The sequence below is a fragment of the Fulvia fulva genome, chromosome 11 (genome assembly GCF_020509005.1).
Source record: "Fulvia fulva chromosome 11, complete sequence".
In the NCBI taxonomy this organism is placed as follows: Eukaryota; Fungi; Ascomycota; class Dothideomycetes; order Mycosphaerellales; family Mycosphaerellaceae; genus Fulvia; species Fulvia fulva.
This window is the reverse complement of record NC_063022.1, coordinates 2,678,221-2,701,902: the sequence shown is the minus strand read 5'-3', so window position 1 is coordinate 2,701,902 and position 23,682 is coordinate 2,678,221. Positions and strand designations below refer to the sequence as shown.

At 52.8% G+C, this 23,682-nt stretch overlaps 11 protein-coding genes across 11 annotated transcripts; 6 read left to right on the top strand and 5 right to left on the bottom strand.

Moving 5' to 3' along the window:
* Positions 1–403: 403 nt before the first annotated feature.
* CLAFUR5_13183 (Cytochrome P450 monooxygenase aba1) lies at positions 404–699 on the bottom strand (the record flags this gene model as incomplete). The annotated part of the gene is given in 2 exon segments (XM_047912331.1): positions 404–490; positions 505–699. The coding sequence occupies 2 exon segments, from the start codon at positions 697–699 to the stop codon at positions 404–406; spliced, it is 282 nt and encodes a 93-aa protein (XP_047768235.1).
* A 33-nt stretch (positions 700–732) lies between these two features.
* CLAFUR5_13182 (Cytochrome P450 monooxygenase aba1) lies at positions 733–1,911 on the bottom strand (the record flags this gene model as incomplete). Its single annotated transcript, XM_047912330.1, has 1 exon — positions 733–1,911. One exon carries the CDS (start codon positions 1,909–1,911, stop codon positions 733–735), a length of 1,179 nt encoding a protein of 392 aa, XP_047768236.1.
* Positions 1,912–7,618: 5,707 nt separating this feature from the next.
* Positions 7,619–9,050, top strand: CLAFUR5_13181 (Alpha-ionylideneethane synthase aba3; the record flags this gene model as incomplete). The annotated part of the gene is made up of 2 exons (XM_047912329.1): positions 7,619–7,945; positions 8,001–9,050. The coding sequence occupies 2 exons, from the start codon at positions 7,619–7,621 to the stop codon at positions 9,048–9,050; spliced, it is 1,377 nt and encodes a 458-aa protein (XP_047768237.1).
* Positions 9,051–9,374: 324 nt separating this feature from the next.
* Positions 9,375–10,410, bottom strand: CLAFUR5_13180 (uncharacterized protein; the record flags this gene model as incomplete). Its single annotated transcript, XM_047912328.1, has 3 exons — positions 9,375–9,404; positions 9,605–9,878; positions 9,929–10,410. 3 exons carry the CDS (start codon positions 10,408–10,410, stop codon positions 9,375–9,377), a joined length of 786 nt encoding a protein of 261 aa, XP_047767739.1.
* A 1,454-nt stretch (positions 10,411–11,864) lies between these two features.
* On the top strand, positions 11,865–13,068 carry CLAFUR5_13179 (Aldo-keto reductase yakc [NADP(+)]; the record flags this gene model as incomplete). The annotated part of the gene is made up of 3 exons (XM_047912327.1): positions 11,865–12,142; positions 12,313–12,870; positions 12,921–13,068. 3 exons carry the CDS (start codon positions 11,865–11,867, stop codon positions 13,066–13,068), a joined length of 984 nt encoding a protein of 327 aa, XP_047768028.1.
* Positions 13,069–14,532: 1,464 nt separating this feature from the next.
* Positions 14,533–15,740, top strand: CLAFUR5_13178 (putative family 17 glucosidase SCW10; the record flags this gene model as incomplete). Its single annotated transcript, XM_047912326.1, has 3 exons — positions 14,533–14,658; positions 14,717–15,672; positions 15,728–15,740. 3 exons carry the CDS (start codon positions 14,533–14,535, stop codon positions 15,738–15,740), a joined length of 1,095 nt encoding a protein of 364 aa, XP_047768248.1.
* A 1,362-nt stretch (positions 15,741–17,102) lies between these two features.
* CLAFUR5_13177 (uncharacterized protein) lies at positions 17,103–17,366 on the bottom strand (the record flags this gene model as incomplete). The annotated part of the gene is made up of 1 exon (XM_047912325.1): positions 17,103–17,366. One exon carries the CDS (start codon positions 17,364–17,366, stop codon positions 17,103–17,105), a length of 264 nt encoding a protein of 87 aa, XP_047768470.1.
* A 447-nt stretch (positions 17,367–17,813) lies between these two features.
* On the bottom strand, positions 17,814–19,448 carry CLAFUR5_13176 (DNA-dependent metalloprotease WSS1; the record flags this gene model as incomplete). Its single annotated transcript, XM_047912324.1, has 1 exon — positions 17,814–19,448. One exon carries the CDS (start codon positions 19,446–19,448, stop codon positions 17,814–17,816), a length of 1,635 nt encoding a protein of 544 aa, XP_047768469.1.
* Positions 19,449–19,746: 298 nt separating this feature from the next.
* On the top strand, positions 19,747–21,004 carry CLAFUR5_13175 (uncharacterized protein; the record flags this gene model as incomplete). Its single annotated transcript, XM_047912323.1, has 2 exons — positions 19,747–19,999; positions 20,055–21,004. The coding sequence occupies 2 exons, from the start codon at positions 19,747–19,749 to the stop codon at positions 21,002–21,004; spliced, it is 1,203 nt and encodes a 400-aa protein (XP_047768250.1).
* Positions 21,005–21,371: 367 nt separating this feature from the next.
* Positions 21,372–22,096, top strand: CLAFUR5_13174 (uncharacterized protein; the record flags this gene model as incomplete). The annotated part of the gene is made up of 2 exons (XM_047912322.1): positions 21,372–21,402; positions 21,462–22,096. The coding sequence occupies 2 exons, from the start codon at positions 21,372–21,374 to the stop codon at positions 22,094–22,096; spliced, it is 666 nt and encodes a 221-aa protein (XP_047768249.1).
* Positions 22,097–22,486: 390 nt separating this feature from the next.
* On the top strand, positions 22,487–23,596 carry CLAFUR5_13173 (uncharacterized protein; the record flags this gene model as incomplete). Its single annotated transcript, XM_047912321.1, has 2 exons — positions 22,487–23,317; positions 23,375–23,596. The coding sequence occupies 2 exons, from the start codon at positions 22,487–22,489 to the stop codon at positions 23,594–23,596; spliced, it is 1,053 nt and encodes a 350-aa protein (XP_047768472.1).
* Between the last annotated feature and the right edge of the window lie 86 nt (positions 23,597–23,682).

Sequence of the window (23,682 nt, the reverse complement as noted above, 5' to 3'; positions counted from 1 at the left end):
TTCGCCATTGACAGGGAGGTAAGCAAGACCGGATTTTGCAGACTGAACGTTCCGTGAAGGCTTCGTTTGCAAAGCTTGAGTAAGTGTCGTTGGATGCCCTTGCATGCAGCCTGATGTTGGTGATAAGGATTTGTCGGACTCCGATGTCAGCAAGGATTAGCGATTGTTGGCACTTTCCGGATATGCGTTCAGAACATGGTCCAAAGCAGGTCGCGTGTCGTCCTACCTGACTCGGGTCATGGAACAGGTGCGTGCATCTGTACAGATTGCGCCACTAAGCATTCACAGCATCGGTATTTGTTCGGTACTTGAGAGCACACGACGCGGGATCCTGTTCAAGATGAAGCCTCAGCCAAAGATCAAGTTATCCTCGAACCAAAAATGTATCAAGTCTCAACCTTCGTCACCCTATAACCATAAGATTCGTCTCCAAAAACACCCCATACGACAAAATCTCACGATCAGCACAATCCCCTCCCATCTCCCTCTCCTATCAACACATACCTCAAAAACACTCTTGAACAGCTCCATAAACGCAATCGTCTTCCCCACACACATCCACTGTCCACTCCCAAAAGCCAACTCCACATTCCTCTCCATCCTCTTCCTCTCATCCTCCTCAAGCACCATGAACCTCTCAGGTGAGAACGTGTCCGCATCGGGGCCAAAGTACTCCTCCGAGGTTAGGAACGCACACATGTTAGATCCCAACGCAGTACCGCCGGGGATATCTTAGCCGAGAATGGTCTCTCCCTCGGGAGGGACCACTTTGGGAAAGAAGCCAATGAGCGGCGGACGCATGCGGACACTTTCGTAGATGACTGCCTGGAGGTATGGGAGAGCTTTTGCTTCTTGGAACGTGATTGCGTCTGAGACTTGGCCTTCGCGGACGGCGGTGGTGATCTCTTGCTTGAGCTTGGAGTAGACTCGAGGAGATGAGATGGTGTGGATAATGGCAGAGCGGATCGCGGCTGCTGTACTTTCTGTGCCGGCGATGATCATGAAGAGGCCTTCTGTTTCGCACTCGATTTGGTTGAGACCGTGTTTGATCATGGAACCGAGCATGTCCTGTTTAGCCTTGGCGTCATGCGCAAACCGCTTCGCAACGTGATCGTTGGCAGGTTTCATGAGGGCCCCAAATCCCATCTTGTCCGTGGGCTTCGGTCCTAGTAACGCCAGAAAGGTTGGGGAGAACAAGATCTTCCGCAAGATGGGCAGATCCGCGCAGCTAGACATTTGCGGCCAGAGGTCATGGAGGCCTGCGAGGAAGTTGAAGTGATCTTTCTCCTCGCTGAGGTAGCCAAAAGCTTCCCCGAATGCTAGTCTTGTTATCACATCGATGGTGAAATAGTTGCTGATCTTGCCAAGGTTCATGAGTGGAAGGGTTGGCAAGCTGTCGACATGATTCGCATACCCATTCTCGATCCTTTCCAGTAACGTTTCGACCAACTCATTGACTCCAATTTCCAGGTCCGGTGTCTCACGACCGCTGTAAGCAGCTATGGTGCGCGACTTTGCCCACGTATGTTCCTTTGGGCTCAGACGGCTGAACAGGTTGTCATGATATGGATTGAATTTGCCAGCTTTGTAGTACGAGTCCCGATGCCAGCCCTCTTTTACTCCGGTGATCCTTCTGATGACGTTGGGGTCGTTCGTTACAACACTGTTGGGTCCAACTCGCACCAGGGGTCCATATTTCCTGTGAAGGTCTCGATGAACCGAGTATTGCCGTCCCGAGTAAGTGACTGCGGCAACCCACAGATTGGAGATATGCGCAGTCCATGACGGTGCTGGTATCGAAGCCAGTCGTCTCCATGTAGAGATTGCTGTTGCTATGTGGTATAGTATGAAAGCTCCAGCCGCCAATGCAGCCAATGCTGGCCAGCTCGTGGCTTGCAAAAAGCTTGTCATTGTGACTTCCTTGGCTACCGCAGCATTCTTTTTCAGCTTCGCAGTTGCCAAAAGGTTTGCAACGTGAAGATGGGGTGAGTGTCCTTGTTTCTGTATTTGCTGTGTGACACTTCCAGTGCTGATGCAAATACCGCACTAAATACACGTCGAAGACACTGGATACGGTGGATGTTAGACAGTCGACTGTGTTGGCTATCGCATAAGGCAGTGTCCATGATTGGCATCCTCTATAGACTGATTCGGTAGAGAGGCGCTCTAAGTTCCTGTGATCTGCAGACATCGGACTGCGAAACAGGCATGATCGGCAATTTGATCATCCGTATCCGGTAGCAGAAATGATAGATAGATAGATATTTCATTAAGCTGTTGTAGTGCCCTTTGGCCTATGCAGCTATGCTATCTTGTTTTTGTATATATAGAGGGGAAACCGTGTTGGTGAAAACCCCTCCTCCTTCCCGCCTGTCTTTTCCTCCTAGTTGTCGTCTTAAATTTCCCTTGTTAGGGGTACGCTAGTGTCATGGGCCTGCCCTGATGACTACCCTATCTGCAACCCCCCTCGCTTCCGCCTCTTGTCTATCCACTCCTCCGTCTCGCTCGCGAGGCTAAACTGCTAGAGGTATCCCTGCTGTAGTATCTACCGAGAGATTCGGCGAATGTTGCCTTTGTCCCTAATGATTGACTTGTAGTCTCTCCTTCCCGCTTGGTGCCTCCAATTTCCCCTGCCTCTCGCCCACTGCGGGCATCGTAGTAGCATATATTCTGGGTTTTGCGATAGGTAGCCACACTGGCAGGCTGGGCTATAGATGTCTAGTGCGCGTCTCCTGAACAGGTAGGCCCTTAATCCAATGTGTTCGGACCTGATTTGGATCGCTATGCTTGCTTCGGCCCTTGTCAGGTCCCTATATAGCTAGTAATTATGTCTCTAGAAGGCTCGGAGCGCTATCGGGCCTGTTGTCTTAGGGGGCTTCCTTTTCCAGTCCTGCTCCTATAGGCAGCTCGCTATCTGTTCCGCTAGGCTTTGGGTCTTAGCCTTGCTCCCGCCGGCCTGGCGAGTCCTACGCTCCTCCTCTTTTCGTACTAGCCATTCGGTGCTTGTCTGTACGGCCGTAAAGGTAGTAAGGTCATCCTCTTTTTGGCTTGTCCTATGTCCTGCCCCTCTCCGGTAGCGGCTTTCTATCTTATTCTTTGCCTCCTAGATCGTGGTTTGTGCTAGGTAACCTGTCGTCTTTGCCGCGTATTGAATTCTCATTCCTCGGATGTACTGGCCGATTGGTGGTATTCCTGTCTCCATTTCTACCGTGCTTGTTAACGTTGTCTTGTATGCGCCTAGTACCCTACGTAGGTTACCTGCCTGTGTCCTGTTTAGGGGTTGCTCTATCCGTTTCGGGATCGGCTTGCCTGCGCCTCCTATTCCCTAAATCTGTGCCCCGTATAACATATAGCTGGTCTAACGATCGCCTTATACATTACTCTTGCCTTGTCGAATGTTGCTCCCTATGTAGATGCCGTAAGCCTCTTTATCGAGGCTTCATTGACTTGCGCTCGACTCTAGGCTTTCTTAATCTGTACATTCCAGCTTAGCTTCGGGTCGAGCTAGATCCCTAGTACTCGTAGCTCCGCTGATAGCTTGGTCTCGTAGCCTTGGATTCTTACCGCCGCCTTTATATTATGGTATGTTCTCGCTTTACTGAAGTGTATAAGTTGGTACTTTTCAGGGGCGAACCGGGCACCATGCTTCTTTGCCCACTCCTCGCATTTCTTGTGCCTATCTTCAAGGAGGCGACAGTTCTCTTCTGTCGAGTCTGACTAGGCTAGGATGTTTGTATCGTCTACGAACCCCGATGCTGAGGTTTGCGGAGAGGTGAGTAGGGGGATTAGATCCGACATAAATATCAGAAATAGGATAGGGGAGAGAGTAGATCCCTAAGGTATTCCAGTCTCTGCCTTTACCGGGTCGGACGTGTACCTTCCTAGGACTAGGTATGTCGTCCGTTCCTAGAGAAAGGAGTAGACGAACGTCGTTGCCTACTAGGGGATGCCTTTCTGCTATAGGATATGTATTAGCCTTTGGTGTGAGACGTTGTCGAAGGCCCCTACGATGTCGAGGGATAGTAAGGACGCCGCTCGGTTCCTGCCGTAGTGCCAGAGGGTCTGAATTTGCTCCGTAATTAGCTCCATTGCTGTTAGTATCGATCGCTGGCTTCTTGCCCCTATCTGTGTTGCTAGGAGTACGTGGTTGTCCTCGGCAAGCTGCGTAAGTCTCTAGGCTACTATCTTTTCTAGGACCTTCCCTATCGTATTTAGAAGTGCTATTGGTCTGTACGATTTGGGCTGAGTATAGTCTTCCTTCTGTGGCTTGCGTAGCACTACTGTCATAGACTCTCTGTACGGCTTCGGGTGATACCCTAGCCGTAGGCACGCGGTAAATAGGTTTGCAAGGCTCGGCGCGATCTCTTCTCTACACTCTTTTAGTAGTACGTTTGGTATCCTGTCTGGGCCTAGGGCTTTTCGTCCTTTTAGCTTACTTATGACTCCTGCTACTATGTTAGAGCTAACCGCCCAATCTATGTCTAGGGGTTCCGGGTATATACTCGGGTCGATGTCCGTAAGGTCTGCCTCTACTTACGTCGAAAAGAAATGGTCGGCTAACGCTTTTGCCTTACCCCGGGGCGTAGCCTAGGCAGTCCCTTCGCGGTCTACGATTAGGGGGAAGTAAGGGGCTTGTTGCTCTTCCGGTAGTCGTGCCTATTTAGCAAGTCTCTACATCTGTTCCGGGTTTTCTATAACGAGCCCGATCGTCGCTCTCTAGTCCTACAGCTTATCGCGTCTTATCTGTGCCTTCTTCTCTTGTGTCGCGTGACAGTATTGCTCCTACGTCTCTTAGGTGTGCTCCTTCGTCCACTGTCGCCTTGCCCTTCTAGCCTCCCTTACCTTCGTAGAGCATTTAGGGGTCCAGAAGGCCTTCTACTACGTTAAGGGCCGGAGTAACGGCGTGTATTGTTCCGCTGCTTGCTATATGACCGAGGTAATCTGTTCCGCTACTTGATCTAGCTAAGCTGTCGTCTCGAGTTCTCTATGCTATAGTAGGTTCGCTATTAGGAAGCCTCTTATGTCGTCCTAGCGTGCCTTCTTCTAGTTACGGCGTGGTTCGTTTGCTAGCTCCTCTATCGCCTTCACCCCTAGCGTCGTTTGGATAGGGATATGGTCTAAGGAGGCTTCTAGCGCGTAGTTCGGTCGGCATTAGACTAGTCTCTCTTCAAGTTCTCGTGATAGAAAGCATAGGTCGATCGTGCTTACACTAGTACGGGCCTTCCACGTCTCTGTTCCCTTTGGTGTTACTAAGGCCATTCCGTAGCGTGCGGTTATGTCCAGTAGCTTCCCCCCTAGAAACGCGTACGGGGGAGTGAATTCGAGTCCCTACTGTGGGTGGTAGAGGTTGAAGTCGCCGAGGAGTACTTGCTTCATGTCTTGGCTTAGGGTCCGCTCTAGGTGGGCGAGGGTTCCTAGTTCCCTACTCGTCCGACCCCGCGGTGGCGGGTTGTAAACGTTATGGATCTGGATAGGGCCTTGTGTCGTGTCGATCTGGATTGATGTTATGTCTCCTAGGTTGCCCTGCTACGGTAGTATAACCTTCCACGACTCAAGGTCTATAGTCTTGCTTACGTATATACATGTCCTCGGGATGACGCCTCGTTGGCCCGCGATTACGGTGTGGTATCTCCGGTCATTACAAGTGGCTAGGAGTCCTACGTAGGGGTTGATCTATGGTTCCTGTACCGCAATAACGTGGTGCCGTAGCGGGTCTAGCTCTTATAGAAAGTGGCGCTGGACCTTGTCCCTACTTTTGTTTACGTTGTACTGTACGATAGTGATGTCGTCGTATAGTATTATTCGTTATCCGTAAGGTCCATTTCCGTGCTGACCTGCTGTGTCTCCTGAGCCTATATCTCGCTGTCCGGCTAGCCCTGGGGCCGCTAGGGCGCCCTAAAGATTCGCATTTGGCCTAGTTCGTTAGCAGCCCGGTTAAGGTGTCGAGGCCTACCGGGAGGTGGATGCGTTTGCGGTTGGGTTCCCTTGTTCGTCTCTTCTGCCCTCTTCCTTTTGCTCGGCTCGAAGCCCTTGTACACGGTAGGTCCCTCCTACTGTCGTTAGGGGTACCTAGCTGGTGTAGAGATCCTTGCTTGTCTCGCTCGTTCTTGTGCTGCTATTCTAGCTGGGCATTGGCTTGAATACGCTAGGTGCCTTCTGCCGTAGTATACGCACCTACTCTCCTTTTTTGGGCATTCCCTTCCCTGGTGTGGGCCTACGTAGTGAGGACACCTTAGGGTCTTCTCCCCGCATTTTGGGGCTATGTGACCGTACTGTTGGCATTGGAAGCATTGTAGTACCCTGTGGCTGCTCTGATAGATCTCCGTGTCCATTCTCTCGCAGTTCTAGAATAGCCCATTGTCTAGTATCTAGTTAGCTTGTTCCGCTGTCTCTACCCAAATGATAAGCGATGAATGCGTCTTTTCTCGGTCTACTGTCTTGTGCAGCCATGCCGCCTTCGTTAGTCGTACTCCTAGGGAGGTGTTCTAGTTCTGTACTTGGAGGTAGGGAAGGTCTTCGACCTTGAATGTCCTAGGGACCCCGTGGGCGATGACGGTATACTGTTGGTAGGAGACTCGTGCCGACTTCGCGACTTTAGTAGTCCACTCCTTATAGGTCTCCAGCTTTCGTCTGTTAGACTCTTGTGCGGTAAAGAGTCTTACTACGCCTGTTGCCTCTACCCTCGCCCTAACTACCTCCTTTTGGCCGATTCTGTCGACAATCTCCTTGCTTGTTAGGGCTGCGATTTCTTGTTTCTCCGCCGGATCAGTAATGTATAGGCGTACCGCCTTGCTTGCCTTCGGAGGGGGTTGATTCTTGCCTGCTGCTACTGTTGCCTATGTAGTTGGTTTCTGGGCTGCCTTCTGTGTTGCTTGTTGGATTGTCTTCGGGATTTGGTATGATAGCGCTTTTAGCGCTCCTAGTAGCTGTGCTATAGTGTTCTTATATGCCCGGGCTGGGTATTCGTCATCCCCTAGTAAGTTTTCCGCCTCCGTATATAGGGTCGTCCACGCTGTGTTGTTTGTCGTTGGCCTCTGCTTTCTATATAGTGGGCCTTGGCTTGTGTCCTGGGTTTTTTCTTGGTTTGTTCCCCGGTTTGACTCTTGGTGCAGAATGTTCGCAAGGCTGTGGCTCTCGTTGGTTGCCATCCTTCGCTGCTGTTCGGGGTCGCGCTTCCTAATTGGGCAGTTGTCCTCCGCAACTCCGCAATTCTAGGGTCTGCCTTCAGGGGAAAGGGACCTCGGTTTTGGGGTTTTTTGTACCACGATTGCGCCGCCGCCAGCGCAGGCGGGTCGCTACTGCTTGAGTAGATTGCTCGTCTTGATGAGGGCTGTCGATTGAATGGTCCTCGTCGATCTACTTCTCCGTTCTATATAGTGTCTCCTCCCTTTTCTCCGGTAGCAGAAATGGCAAGTTGAGAACATGTCATGTTGGTTTGCACCAAAAACCAGTGGACAATCAATCCTGCACCAGTAACATGCATAATTCGTTGGTATACTCGGTCGCAGACGCGCGGCTTTAGCAATGTCGATGCCGACCTGATCGGGCTTGACTCTATATAGGAATTCCGACCACCGATTTGGCCAGGAACAGTAGGATCAGGCCGCAAAACCCGTGTATGTCGAGATGCCCAGATTTATGCCGCCGTGACAACCCAAGCCACTCACATCACACCACCACAATGACGACAGTAGCTCCAACGCAGACCATCCCAGTAAAGGTACTGAAGAAGTCATCCAGGCCAAAGGACAATTGGTACTACTGGGAAGATGTCGCTCACGACCTCGACGGCATCAGTCTGCCAAAAAGCGTCAAGGACGAGATCCTGGCCTGCTCTCTCGAATACACCAGAACTGTGATACCTCACTGGACGAATCGTGCCCGATATGTCGCTTTCATGCGGATCATAATCATGGGCATCATTGCTGAGTTCAAAGGTGATCTCGTAAGCCACTTTCGCTTCATCTCAAAACCATTGTCCAGAAAGCTGACATGCACAGCTCGACGTTACCAAAGGCGACAACGTCCTGAATTACAGCCTTGATGGGGTCCTGTCCGATCTCTTCACCGGCACACCCGATCCAGCTGGCATGGCTCGCGAGTATAAAACCTTCTTGCTATGCTCCGGAGACAAGTCCAGCGGCAGGAGAAGTGGCGAGTTCTTCCGACGATACGTGAACAACCTCGCCCATTCCCCACGACGGTACTTCCGCATGCGCGACAGCGATGCTTTGTGTCGCTTCACAATCGCTGTCGCGCTAGCCTGTGGGGACCATGACGACGTGTGGTTCACCAACGAGCAGTTCGACTTTCTTGCGGAGCTTGGCGACACTATGTACGATGCGGTGTCCTTTTTCAAGCATAGGAGCGAGGGTGAGACGAACAGTACTTTCGCTTATGCCCCATCAGACTTGCGCGTCGCTGCCTTCAAACAGTGCCGTGAGGTGTTGTGGGCACTGAATGCAGCCTGGAATGATCGACCGGAAATGGCATGTGTGACGAGCTTCCTGCGCTACTTCGGCGGTCCACTGCATATGATGATGCGAAGGTATCGTTATGTCGAGGAGGATATGACGATGGGCCGTGAGGAGGACTCCGAAATCGTTGATCAGACGCGCAACAATTACAAGCTGTGGAATCGTATCGATGCCAGCAAGCAGCGAGATCAGGATGCGGACAGTGTCGAGAAGAAGCGATATGAGAATATCGTTGCTCATGGCGACTCGTTGTTGTTTCCGGGCTTGGCGAGATGGCTGGAGGATGAGGGCGAAGGCCACTGCGACACCTGCTTATATCGTCCTTCATACGGTGCAGAGACAACGCATTGCTTTGGCGGAGTCGAGCTGTGCGAGAGCTGCCGGCCACAGTGGCGGGACCATGTACTCAGCTTTCGCGAACGTGCTGCGAAAGTCTTTCCGGAACTTCGACCAGTGTACAAGAGAGCGGCTGAGGATATAATAGCACCAGCATCAAAGCGAACCTGCGTGGAAGCGACAAAAGCGGCGACAGAAAACGCTCCTGCCAGCCCAGACAGCGGTGTATGCGTTTAATGCGATGTCGAGTGGCACGTCGTGGGTGGGTTGCGCCAAAAGCGATGCTCAATGAGTGTTTGTCCAAGACTATCAGGTCCACAGCACGGGCACGACTTCATCACCGCTGGGGGGGGGGGCTTGGACCGTCGCCGAAGGTACTGGATCACCTTACTGCCTCCGGACATTGACGTCCTGTCCCGTGGCTCAGCGGGGTACGAAGTAGTTGGCTGTTGGCTGTATCTCTTCGACTCTCTTCGTGCTTGTATTTGTTCCGCAGTTGGCGCGGGCAACGAGTCTCTCCGGGGTGGATAAATGGGTGGGGCCTGCATCGAATTACGATTGCTAGCGGTCGTAGATTTCGGCAATGTAGATCTGGGCGGTTGATCCAGCCATATATACTCAGTATACCAATGTCCATGTGCCAAGTCAGACATCCGGATAGGTAGCGAAATAGCAGACACAGTCGAAAGCTGTTGCAGTGTGATGCTGGAAAGTCCCGTCCAATTGCGAGTGTCCATCATTGCACTGTGAAACGACATCCTGCCAGATCTCATTGACGCTCGTCGCTGCACCTGTGATCGCTCAAAGTCTTGTAGGAAGTCAGGTGGAGGCAACACGAAACCGTGTGGTTTGATCTGTCCTCCGACTTCGTCCTCGTGGATTTCATTGTTCATGATACGAGACGCACCGCGTGTCAAGGACTTCGCGGAAGCCGTGACTGAGAGTTGATTGATGTGTTGATCAATAGTGCGTACCCGTAGCTTCAGTGCCATGTCGTTAGCCGTGAGTTGGCCGAGCTGATAGTTGAGGCTAGATGCGATCAGTCGCGCTGGTCCCTCGGACGTACTGTTCCAAAGTTAGCATACTTCTGAGAAATGTAGCTCGAGGTGACCAACCTTCTCAGGATGTCGACCATCATCTGCCAGACCATCCTCTGCAGGCTGAGCTTTTCATCAAGCACTGCGATCTTGGCCAAATGGTTCTCGACACTAATTTCGTCCCATACAGAGTACGATGCCGCGAGTTTCCGCATGACCGTCTCAAGCTGGTCTAGAAAGCCGATGGCGTGAGTAAAAGAAGTGACTAGCCAGTCCGCTGTAATTAGACTGGCTCGCCCGTAGAACAATTGCAAATCTTTCAGGTCCGACTGCAGGTCCGAGAGCAGATAGCAACATCTTGAGATATTGTGCAAGACATTGTACAAGACTGGATATGTTCGACAGAACGACTCAATGCGAGATCTGAGAGCAGTCAGAAGGGCGACAAGACCTGAAATGCAAGTCACGGCTCCAATGCGTTCGTCCCGGCCTATGTCGTTTGACCGCTTGCGGTGTAGTAGGTAGGTGTAGAGATCAGTGTCGGATATATTCTCTGCCATGTTGGTGACCAGGACGTGCTTTCAGCATACATGTACGGGATCAGTGTGGTTGTTGGGGACGAAGAAGAAGCCCCGAGCTGGTTCGCCCGAGGGGAAACACGACTGCGCGACTCATGGGGATGCGTGGTCGTCCGTCCGACGCAGGAGAGCCGCTGGAGATGCAGTAGCGCGTGCATGTCATGATGTCGACGGCTGGGCAGCAGAGTCAGAGATGTTGACGCGTGAGTAAGGGTAGGAAGTACAGCTCATGTACGAAGTATTGTTGATCAGGAAGGAAAGGGCAGTCTGATGAGAAAGATGTGCGAGAAATGTCCCTGCCTGCGGAGCTCAGACACGACTGTAGCGTCTGCACTGGGAGTAGCGTGGCTCTACGAGATACTCAGGCCACTTTTCCGACATCACTCTTCGCACTCGCAGTACATCACCGGCTATCCTCAGCCTTTTCGTCTCGAAGCTCAACGACAGACTCGCGGTCTTATCAAGCTATAATCTGACACCCAACGTGGCTGCCTCCCGACTTCCGTCCGGAGCGTGCCTGCCAGTCTGCAACTCACTGCACAAGTGGCGACTCTGTCATGTGCACTCCTCTGCTGGAGGTGTATACATCATTTGCCTTTCAATGCCCTTCGACAGTTGTCTCCGCTCGAATGGCGCAAGTGAAAGCACCTCTACATTGAACAATCACCCGATCGGGTCTCGCTGCTCATGTGCAGCTCGCACATGGGCGGGCATGCCCCGAAGGGTGGTACCATTCGAACGGAGATGATTGTTCTTTTTTGCATTTTGCATGACTTGACCGGGTTGCTGAAGGACGCAAGTGTAGGCGATACCGTATCAATGGATAGTGAATGCTAACTCCTGTGATCAGTAGAATATGGTCGATTGTGATCTGGACGATTGATCATGGTGGATGGCATGATCATCTCAATTCCTGTTGTGCCGAAGTCTTGCGATGTCGCCGTTCATTGGGAAGCTAATTCCATGTTGGTGCACCTGACGCATGTCAACAAGCTCTGGTATTGGTGATGTTTTTGTGGCATCGATTGTCATATCAATCTGCTCCATGACTGATTGCGAGGAAATAATGATCTCGAAGTGATAATTCCAATGGTGTGTTGCAGCACGAGCTATACAGATCGATCCTGCCGTTGTGACACTTCCATCGAAAACACCAATGCCATCGCCTTGGGTTCTTCGAGGCTTGTTCCTGCAGCTACAATGGCGATACAGCAGGTCATTCTTGTCAATACGCGACGTCGATTGTTGATAACCCAGAAGGAGGGGTAGGGTGCACGAAGATAGACATAATGCAGGTGGTACGCAATAGCTCTCAAGAACATTGAAGTTGACGCTGCCCTCAATCAATGCCTTCCTGCATGGTCCTACCATCTCTTTCCTAACAAAACTCTCCTAACAACTCACCAGCGCCAACACCAACATCACAGCCTACCACAATGTCAGCAAAATACCCCGAACGCAAGATCGGCGACGACAATGTCTCTGCCCAAGGCTTGGGTTGCATGGGCATGTCCTTCGGCTACACTTCCTACGGCGGGTACGATGATGAGGAGTCTGCGAAGGTGTTGACGAAAGCCGCTGATCTGGGAATTACCTTTTGGGATACCTCGGACATTTATGGCCCTCACACGAATGAGAGGCTGATTGGCAAGTGGTTCAAGGATACGGGTAGGCGTAAGGAAATCTTCCTGGCGACCAAGTTTGGGAATTTGAGGTATGTCTCAGTCGGTGGAAGGGGTTGTGAAGTTGTTTCGTGGAGGGGAGGGGGTGAGTGAGGGTTCTGAGTAGGAGGCTGCCACACTCCACAAAGCGGCAACAGTTGTATCCTGCACGAAGAGCTTGTCCTGCTTTGGTTCAGTCTTTCAGCTGACATGTCTGTTCTAGGGCCCCCGACGGCACGCCTGCTGTCCGTGGAGACAGAGAATGGGTTCACCAAGCCTGCAATGAGAGTCTCCAACGCCTCGGAATCGACCAGATCGACCTCTACTACCAACATCGCGTCGACAACAAAGTCCCGATCGAAGAAACAGTCCAAGCTATGGTCGATCTGAAGAAGGAGGGAAAGATCCGATACCTTGGCCTGTCGGAGTGCTCCGCAGCCACTTTGAGGAGAGCATACAAGATACACCCAATCGCGGCTGCTCAGATGGAGTCTTCGCCCTTTGCGTTAGAGATCGAGTCGGAGCAGACCGAGTTTCTCAAAACTGCAAGAGAATTGGGTGTCAAGATGGTGGCATACAGCCCACTCGGCCGTGGCTTCCTCACCGGCACAATGAAGAGTCGCAAAGACTTGGATGAGAAGGACAGCAGGTTCAACCATGCTCGCTTCTCGGAAGAGAACTTTGGCTCGAACCTGCAGCTGGTGGAGAAGTTGGGCGCCATGGCTTCCAAGAAGGGGTGTACGCCGGGCCAATTGTCGCTTGCGTGGGTCTTGGCTCAAGGGTGGGTTCGACCAGTCATGGTGATGTTTCTAACGCTGACATGTGTTGCAGTCAAGACTTCATGCCAATTCCTGGCACGAAGCGTGTCAAGTATCTGGAGGAGAATGCTGCGGCAGTGAATGTGACGCTCAGCGAGTGGGAAGAGCAGGAGTTCCGGAGGGCGGTAGAGAGTGCTGGTGGATCGAAGGGTGCACGATAGCCAGGTGCCATGATGGCGATGTGCTTTGGGGACTCACCAGAGATTGGAACGGCTGTGTGATGGTGATGATGGAGGGTGTGTATTGATGCTGGACTCGGACGAGTGAGCTGTTATTAGTGGTACCACGCGTGCGACACCTCATGCGTTTGCTGCTTAGCATGCATCGCATCAGCACGCCGACGGATTCGAGTAGACGCGTCCGTAGTGAAGAGGACGAAGCGCTTCGGAACAGTGAAAGTCATGGAGAGTGGTTGCAATGATGAAGAGATGCTGAGATCAGTGTTCTCCGGACAGCAGAAACGGGCGGTGGACGTTGGTGCACTGTGCACATGCTGGTCGAAATACGGGGGAAGCCCCTGTGTGGACACTGTGGAGTGAGTGTGTTTCTGCAAGGCCCAGACGGGCCAGACCTTCGTGTCTCATCATCACTGATCAGGGCGCTGTGTTTGGCGGTGCAAGATGTCGCCCTACAGGCTACCATGCGTGACATTTCATGACTGCGGGAGACGGACACCTGCTCTCGGCCAAAGTCAGTGCGGAGGCCCTGTCTAAGTTTTGAACGTTGTTCTTCTTCACTACCGTCAGACGGGCACAGGCAAATTTGTGAGGTCTAGGTATGCAGCTTAAGCCCGTGTTTGGAGGCTGCACTCGGGCGCTGAGTCTGGTCGAGCAAATTTCAAAGGGATGCAAGCGGATTGGCGGCTATCCCCTCTGAAACGGTGAAGCTTATACGCCAGAGCTGCTTCGCTTGGCTGTGAATCCTGTGATAGGCCGCTCGAAACAGTTTGGCCCAGCCGTGTTCCTGCAGCCGCCTTCTCAGCGTGCTCAGGTACGAGAGCTAAGTGGATGGATCAGAAGCCGTTGAAAAGCTGTGACGCTCCTTCCCGAGCCGTAATTTACTGCTCCGCCATACGAGGTACACCACCACCCTGTCGCTCTTTCCCCGTCGCTCGTCTTTTCCCAACTTCACCTCAACACCACCACACCACATATCGTACAGACCGTCTCTACTGCGCCTGGAGCTGCGATCGATTGGCAACACCCACACTCATTATACCCACCCCGGCATACACATCTGCCACACGCTCGCTCATCCACCTTGCAGCATTCCTTGAAACAAAAGCCCAAGCGATCCAGCATTCCACACCGCAGCACAGCATAAACAGTCAGTACCGCCACCTGAATCACGCGATCCGCGTCTCGTCATCGTCGCCTCTCGCACCTTTCATGCGCCTCTCCGCCGTCCACGCAATCTCCCACATGAAAGCACGCGTGCACAATGGATGCCTTTGATTGAACAACAGCTCGTCAATTCTCCTATTCAGCCATTGTCTGCCGAAAAGCACCTTCACTTCACACTGCACCCGAGCAACATCCACACACACCACACACCATCCTCGACTAGAGACTAACGTCGGCTGGCCCGATTCAGATCAACAGGCTCCCCATCATCCTACCGCAAATATGAAAGCCGGACTTTTCCTTACGGGCTTGACCCTCGCCGCGAGCGCCAGCGCCCACATCAGACATGGACACCGCCATGAGCACAAGAAGAGAGGCGACAACGTCGTCAACCACACTGAGGTGTCGGTAAGAATATCTCCGTGAAGGATGCAGATGAGGAACACGGCTAACAGATTACCTCCAGTACGTGACCGCCACCGCACCAGACGTTGTCGTCTACGTCGACAGCAACGGCAAGCCAATCTCCACTGGTCCCCCAGCTGGTGCCGCTCCACCAGCTTACCACGCCCCGGCCGAGCAACCAAAGGCTCCAGCAGCACCAGCACACACTCCACCCAAGGATACGCCAAAGGCTCCAGCTGCACCTGCACACTCTGCTCCATCCGGTGGCTCCAGCTCCGGCTCTGGCCGGGGTATCACATACTCTCCCTACAACGCAGACCACACTTGCAAGTCCGCGGAGGATGTGAAGCGCGATCTCTCCAAGCTCACTGGCTACGACCTGATCCGTCTCTACGGCTCTGACTGCAACCAAGTCGCCAACGTTCTCGCTGCTTGCAACGCCAAGCTCTTCCTCGGTGTCTTCGACATCAAGAACCTACAGACCGAAGCCAGCACCCTGATCAAGCAGGCCAAGGGATCTTGGGACCGTGTGGACACCATCAGCATCGGTAACGAGCTCGTAAACAGTGGCGGTGCCTCTGTCGACGAGGTCGTTGCTGCCATCAACACCGCTCGTGGTATCTTCAAGGCAGCCGGCTACTCTGGCAACATCGTCACCGTTGACACCTTCGTCGCCATAATTGCCAACCCCGGTCTCTGCCAGGCTTCCGACTACGCCGCTGCCAACTGCCACGCTTTCTTCGACGGTGGCAAGACCGCCGAGCAAGCCGGTGACTTCGTCAAGGACCAGGCCCAGCGTGTTGCTAATGCGTGCGGTGGCAAGCGTGTCGTTATCACCGAGACTGGCTGGCCATCGCAGGGCTCGCCAAACGGTTCCGCTGTTCCATCCAAGGAGAACCAGGCCGCTGCCATCTCTAGTTTGAAGTCCAAGTTCGACAAGGACATGTTCCTTTTCACCGCATACAACGACATGTGGAAAGTGGACACCGCAGCCACGTTCGGCTGTGAGAAGTACTGGCCCGTCTCCCCTTGTCCACCGTGCTCTCGAAGAAAAAAGCTAACGATTTTATAGGGGTATCATGTAAACGCCTTCGCTTGATGAAGCAACGACGCGTGTATATATATGCTGCTTGCATAGACCCCCAGCATTTTGCATCACGGCACAGGGAGGGAGGCGTTCGGCATCATGGTACAAGACAGATCCAGCACGGTACCATGGGGAGTTCCAGTGTCGAGGTGAAGGCAAAGTTGGAAGCTTTCTCTCTAGGTTGCATCCTGTTGTGTGCAGTACCTTTCTCTGTGCACTTTTCGTACATGATAGCTTTCGAAACTTGACCTTTCCCCAACCGCATTTCTGGACAAAAATTGCATAGATGTTTTGACGATGCCTGCATGTACCACGCCAATTCGGGTCGTTTTTTCCCTTATGATCTTGGTCGGCTGTTACGGATACTTCCGTAGTGTGGGTCTTTCTTTGAGATTCTCTTGTCCAACAAAAGGCGAGCAAGCTAACACTGTCATCGCCATCGCTCTATTGCAACGGATGAGATGAATTGGTGAGCGCTATGCACAGAGGCATGGAGCCAGGCGGGCCGGAGGAGCGTACTGGTGTCGTCCTTGCGTGCGGCCATCGGATCTATCTAGCACAGAGCACATCACATCTAAGATGGGTGACGTGCATACAACGTGTAAGCAGCATGTTGGTACGATTGGGAATTGACGTCGTACTTTCCTGCTGCGATTGGGGTGGCTTGTCACAAAATTGGAAAGAACAATCCAGTACTATACATGTGACGAGCATTCGATGAGTTTGGATGATGACTGACACGCGCAGCTACAAGTAAGTACCTGGTGGTCATTGGGAGCAGACCAGCTGCATGGTAAACTCGCCTACAATCGAGGTAGCGGTGAGCCATTATTGCGAACGTGTCAATCATGCGTTTCTCAGGAGAACTACCTAGCAATGGAGTCTGAACACGGTATGCGGAGCTGCAGGAAATCCTAAGTGAACGTGCTCCCAAGACGCACAAGTGCGTGACGTTAATTAGAGGCACACCAGTCGCTTGGTGGACTAGTATGTAACGGAGAGAAGGCGTTGAGCAAATGTTGTGAACGTTCTAATCTTTCGTTGTTAGGAGAAGCTGTCCGCTGTCTGGGCTGAACAACGTCTAGGGGATGTTGATTGAATCTATGCTGTAGACTGTGACCTTCCGCTAAGATATCAACGCCACAGACAACCTCCCGGTCCACTCGGTACGCATTCTCGACTGCACCTGACCCAAGGGGCTGACGCTCGCCAACGCTTCAGAGTCGTGCCCAGAGAACGCTTCTTCCTCTCGAGCTGTACGATTCCAATGTCGTCGTGATCTACGGCCTGCTGGCTCATCTGTAGACCAGTGCACCCATGGAGTAGCGGCACCGAAGTTCAAGTCTGCTAAATGCTCGACCTACTCCTCCAGAGTAGCAGCAATGATGTCTTTGACCTCCTTGATGTACGCCTGCGCCTTGGCCTCATTGGCCTCAGGATCCATACCAAAGCAAAGGTGCTCGTGGTGCTTGAAAGGACCCACGATGTCCATGGCAGGTCTCGACTTCTGATCCTTGATGTAGCCCCGGCTCTTGTGTAAGGTCTTGACGAGTGGACCAAGCACCTCTGCTAGCTTCTGCGCATTCTCCGAGCTGTACTCGTCCACATTTCTACCACACAACATGATATTCTCCAGGTTAGGCGCTTGCTCCAACAGCTTACAAACCCTTATAAAGCCGCTGTGGCGCTCCTTGTGAGGGTGTGTGAGCTCCACTTGGCGCAGATGGCGAATAGTTGGTTGCTGCCGAGCGCTTCGGTATAGCACCAATATCGACGCCTTGGCTCGGACTCAATGGCGCGCGATCGCTTCGTAGAGAATGTGGCAGCGCGATCGAGGGAGGCGCTTCGCTGTGCCCAATTTGATAGTCCCAGGAGTATCTTGTTAGCGATATGCTGCGAATGTCGAGAGCGGCAGCGTGTTTTGATACCGGCCCTCGGACACATGGTCAACGGTGCAGAGTGGCTAATCTACAGTATTCCGGGTATCTCTACGTTTCATCATCAGCATAAACATTACTACGGCATCGGTATTCATCACGTGCTGTTTTCCATGACTGCCTCTGACCCGCTTCTAATCCCATCGTAGCACTTCAGGTCGTGTAAACCCCATGGGCCTGTCACTTCCATTTCCGCTAGACGTCGAGTCCATCATCTTCGGCTTCTGCGCTCCACACAAGCCACATCGCCCGACATCGCCAGCGTTGATGTATGTGCTCTCCTTGCAAGTGTCACTCTTGCAGCGCCAGCTATTGGGTACGAGCTTCGGTCGTAGGACGTTTGAGCATGCCATACAGGTAGGCGCACCAGCTTCGTTCTCCAGGGAGCAGATGGGACATGCTTGTGGTTGGGCGGCTGTTCCCTGACGAGTATTGTTCGTGGTCTGGTCCGTAGGCGCTGCGCTCTCGGCTTCTGAAGTGTTCTGTTCATCTCCATTGTCCAATTCACGCAGCAACTCCACTTGAGATGCAGGTAGACTGTCGTTGGCGACTTCGCTGGGGTGTGAGGGAGGTGCTGGCTGTGACCTGTCCGCTTCACTGGTAACCTCGGGATCTCCCAGGAAGCTTTGGCTATCGCCATCCGGAGCGCTCTCGACAGGATCGTCGTCAGCTTCGCTCTCGGTCTCTGAGTCTTCGTATCCAGCTTGACCTTTCATCGGGGGAGCTTTTCCGCGGCCAGAGGCTTGCTTCGTGCCAATCTTGCCTTTCGCCCCTGCACTGAGCATCCGCAGCTCATCCATTTCCCTGCCTGCGTCTTCCTCTTCATCTTCTCCCTCACCGCAGACCTTGACGAGATCATGCCCGTGGCCATCGCTAATAACCACAGCGTCTCCGTCGTCATCGCCTTCCCACTCTGACTCAGTCTCGGAGTCCAGATCGTCCTCGAGATCTGGCGTCTTCTCAGGTGGCTTGCTCTTCTCCTGGTCGAACCTTGCCAAAGCGGCCGCAGCTCGGAGCTCTCTCCCACGTTTGCTGTTGGCCACTCTCGGCTTGCCGGTCCCTCTCTTGCCTCCATTCATGGTCTCCAATGCACCTCTCAACAGTTCATCGTCGCCTAGTGATTGCCCTTCCATCGACACGCCATGCTTGCCGAATTTCCTTGCAATCCTCTTCTGCTGTCTCTCGGCATAGCTCAGCTTCTCCGGCTCATCACTGCCACCCTGCTGACCGCGCTTCCGCTTCTTGCCTCGCCGCCTATAGCTCCCACCACACAAATGCTCCGGTATTGGACTGTTATCCGGTGCAGCGGCATTAAGCCACTCCCCTGTCTCCAGACCTCTACCTCGACCCCACATGCCCTCGCCCATATACTTCTGCGCCCACAGCTCCTCCATCTGCTTCGCATACTCGTTCCTGACACCCCAAAAGGACCGGCTGTGATTCATCTGCTTGCAATGCGCCAGCTCATGCATCATGACCATCTGCACGAACTCCATGCTCAACCATCTACCCTGTTTGTCCTTGAGCACGAGCTGTATGACTTCGCCGGCGTTGAAGTTGCGCCCGAGGAATTCTGGGTTCGGCTCGTACTCCTCCAAGGCCATGACGGAGATGTGGTGCTTCTTCATGATGGGATAGCATTGTGCTGCGATACGGGAGAGGAACTCTTCGGATGTCTTCTTGTGTGGAGTGTCGAGGGGTTTGATGAAATTGATAAGTGGGTTAGGGCGTTGGCTGCGCTCGTTGAGGCGCTCGAAGCCGAGAGGCATGTTGGCGGTGGTGTATGAGGCCGAAGCCTGATCTCCTGGTGGCAGTGTTGTTTGTGGCGACGGTTTATCGAGGCTAAAGATAGGACTGGTCTCGTGGCAATCTCGTGTCCCGGGTGACGCGTGCTTCCACGCGATCGTGACATCACTGCCAAGAGCTCGTGCGACATCACCACGATCGGAACACTTGCAGGGGAGTGAAACCGGGAACAACATCATCGCTTGAGAAAGTCACCAGCCAGGAATCCCCCATGATCTTCTTCACCATGTCCACCACTTCGCTTGCTAGTCACAGCTCAAGATGTCAGCCTTTAGCACGCCATGGCTCAACAGCCAGGAGAACAACTTCTTCAACGTCCTGAACAGAAGCAAGAGCGCCAATGTCATTCTTGCTGCCGAGACCGAAGATTTCGATGAGGAGACTCAGAAGAGATGGGTTGAAGAAGGCTTCTTTGTCAAATATGTTCCCTTACTGAAAGGCGGATGGGACTTCATCCATCGTCTGCATGCCGTGGGTGACGCATTTGGTGTCTCGGAGTACTATGCTATCGTAGGTAATGCTATGCAAACAACCCGAATATACCTCGAAAGTAGTCTGATCAATTCCAGCATACGGGGACGCCGCCTCTCTAGCACTGGAAGGGCACACCAAGCCAAATCATCCTAAGCTATGTGCAGTGGTGGCATACTACCCGTCCCGGATACCCTCGGTACACACTAAATTCCCGGCATCGATACAGGTCCTGGTCCATCTTGCCGGTACGAAGATTGGCGTTCAAAAGCACCCTGAAGTCCTTGGAATCCAAGGCAAAGCCAAGACCGTACAGAAACGAATCGATCCTGGTGTAGGCTATGGTGAATGGCTTCACTTAGCTTTCAAGGCTTACACCTACTCTGGCGTTCAACCCGGCTTCGCAGAATCTGACCTGGAGGAGTACGATCCTGTTGCAGATGGGGTAGCCTTTACACGCTCGATCGCCACGGTCAGAAAAGGCTTCCGGCTAGAGAACGACATCGAGGCCGTCCGGGACACGCAGGCGACGTATTTACACTCTGGCCAACAGGGACGAGCCATGAAGCAGACAAGACCATATGCGCATGTCATACATACCCCAACCCTGACAGGGGGTGTTGGTATGGAAGACTTGACAGATTTCTACGAGAACTTCTTCACGCCCATACCGCAAGCTACGAACGTCTCACTGCGCCTTCTATCACGAACGATTGGCACAGGCCGGGTTTGCGATGAGATCTTTGTGGCTTTGACCCACACCGTTGAAATCCCCTGGCTACTTCCCGGCGTACCGCCCACGAATAAGCGGATTGAGATTGTTATCGTAAGCATATTCCACGTGCGAGGCTCGAAGCTGGAAAGCGAGCACATCTACTGGGATCAGGCAAGTGTGCTTGTGCAAGCTGGCCTACTTGATCCGAAGCTTGTGCCGGATGCGATGAAGAAGAAGGGTGTGGAGAAGTTGCCCGTGGTGGGTGCGGAGGGTGCAAGAGCGATAAAAAGAGGGGGCTCGAGGCAAGTCAATGCGTTGATTCCTGATTGGTGACTTTGGCTGGTGACTGGATGGAAGATTGAGAATGTTTGGATCTGCATTGGCGGCTGGAGGATGTTGTGATGGAGCGTGCGGGCGTTCCGGCGAAGTGAGGTTGAAGTGAGGCTACTGAGCATGAGCTTTAGTGGTGTGATCACAAGCTCACGGCGTCTGTTTGCGCCTTATAGTCACCATTAAATCAGCTTGACTCCATCCATCCCTTCAACATCACCACCCATCACCGCATGACCACCGTCAACAACAACGACCTTCAACAATATTCACCTTCACCAACGACCGCCACCATCACCAACGAGTCCATCACCAACGAGTCCATCACCAACAACTACTACCACCATCATCACCAATCAGAGTAACCGAAATGACAGGTACTGTGGCTGCATCAGCGCAAGGTATGCTCCGGCATCAGCTTGATCTCCGCGGTTGTACGCAGTGCTGACAGCGCTTGTAGCCGCTCAGACAGGATCAGCCGCACATAAGCCATTCCGGTCCATCGATCTGTCACCGGAGCTCAAGAACAAGATCTACACTCTTTTGCTCGTGAATGACAAGCCTATCAACATCCAGAGCTATACCCGCCCCGGCTCTGGCTCACGCCCAATAGCACAGGAAAACTCGATTCAACCAGCCATTCTTCGCATCTGCAGTCAGGTACATAATGAGGCAGTATCAATACTCTACGCCAATAACACTTTCGACACTTGGTCCGATATCGCGCTCCGACGTCTGCTCGAACAGATAGGTCGCAACGTCAAGCACCTTCGTCAGGTTCAGGTTCGCTACGCCAACACCAAGATCCATCTGCAGAAGTCACTCGTCTTGCTCAAGCCGGCTATCTCTCTCCAGAAGCTCGACATCGGGTGCAACGCGAGGCGTAGTTTCGGGGCGGCACAGCTTGCTGCAGCCATGGGCCCAAGGGTGCGGGCGATGCACAAGGCTCGATCACGAATGACGGGGTACAACATGAAGTACATTCTGGACGTTATTGCCATGACGCCATCAAGGTTGTACACGACAGCAGAACTACAGGAAGCTGGAGAGTATGAGAAGCAGGCCAAAGAGCTGATCGGAGCCACTCCGGAGTGATAATCTTTCCGGGGCATTCAAGATGCAACTACACGCAGCGAGTAGAGAGGATCCAGAGGTCGGTCAACACGAGAGATATGGGAATTGCGAACGATGGTGGATGCACTTCAAAGTGGCGGGTCTCCGATGACCTTCGCTCAGCGCTTTCGCAGCCGTCTAGCCTAATGATAGCATTCTCGACCCAATGAAATTGCTTCACGCGATAGAGCGCGTATTTGCGAGCCGGCACGCCTTTACTCGACGTTCTGCGACGGTAGCAGGTCGATCTGCTACGACACCTTGAAGTGAATTTGCTGCTCACAGGAAATGAATGCCATTGGACTCGAACAATCAATGTGTCGTCACCAATGAATTGAAATTCTGAGGTTTTATTGCCTGGATCACTGATATATGTCTTCCACGGCACACTTCTTCAGCTTCAGATCAGCATCGATCACCAGACGACTCCACCCACAAACCACACTCAGTCACGATAACCATCGTAGCTACCAGAACACTGACGAACGACAACAAGATCATGAAACCATCAACTACAATCATGACAGACGCAACAGCCGAGAAGCCATTCCGCTTCATGGACCCCCCCCCCCGGAGCTGAAGAACAGGATCTACTCGATGCTCCTCGAAAACGACACCAATGTCGAGATCTCTTCCCACGATGTTGGACCTCTTTGTATCACAACCATCCAGGCTGCCATCCTCCGCACTTGCCGTCAGGTCAACAACGAGAATTGTGTTCTCGATCTTCTTTCCTGCCCAGACTTCATCCACATCCATCAAAATACCGATCTCACCCAGCACCGCGACACTATCAGCAAGAAAGTCCTTGTCAGAGCAGAATACATTGTCTCACCAGCAAACATGACAAACACAGCTGCCGAGATAGCAACGGAGAAGCCATTCCGCTTCATGGACCTCCCACCTGAGCTCAGGAACCGAGTGTACTCCCTGATACTCGAGAACGATGATCCCTTCATCCTGGGACGAGCATTCTGGGCGACGCCCGTTGTACACACCGCGATCCTGCGCACCTGCCAACAAGTCCGGAGTGAGGCCACTTCGATCCTTTACGGCAACAACATCTTCGGGCCCAACGAATGCATGCTAGCCCCCTTTCTGGAAGCCATCGGGCCCTCGATCAAGCATATTCGCACCCTTTGGGCTGGCAGTCTTCTCACCAACACTCAGACCCAGAAGTTTTTCACGCTTCTCAAGGGCGCAGTAATGTTGCAATGACTCGAGATCCACCACCACGTGCGCTTTAAACGGACTGCTGAGAGTCTGGCCAAGACCGTCGGGCCACTATTCCGGTGTTTGCATAAGAATCGCAAACGGGAGCCTGGATACAAGGTGAAGGATGTTTTGGATGTCTTGGTGGTCTATGTCGCCGTGAATCACAATTTGAAGGTGCCGACAGAGAACTTTTGGGAGAAGGCCAAACTTGAGACAGAGTTTTATGGGAAGAAGGTGAAGGAGTTGGTTGGCGCTACCTTGAAGTGAATCAGGTGAGGTTGGCATTCGGGGAGAGAATTCTTGTCGGTATTGCGCTGAGGAAGGTAGTCTTGCAGCTGTAGGTCTCAATTGCA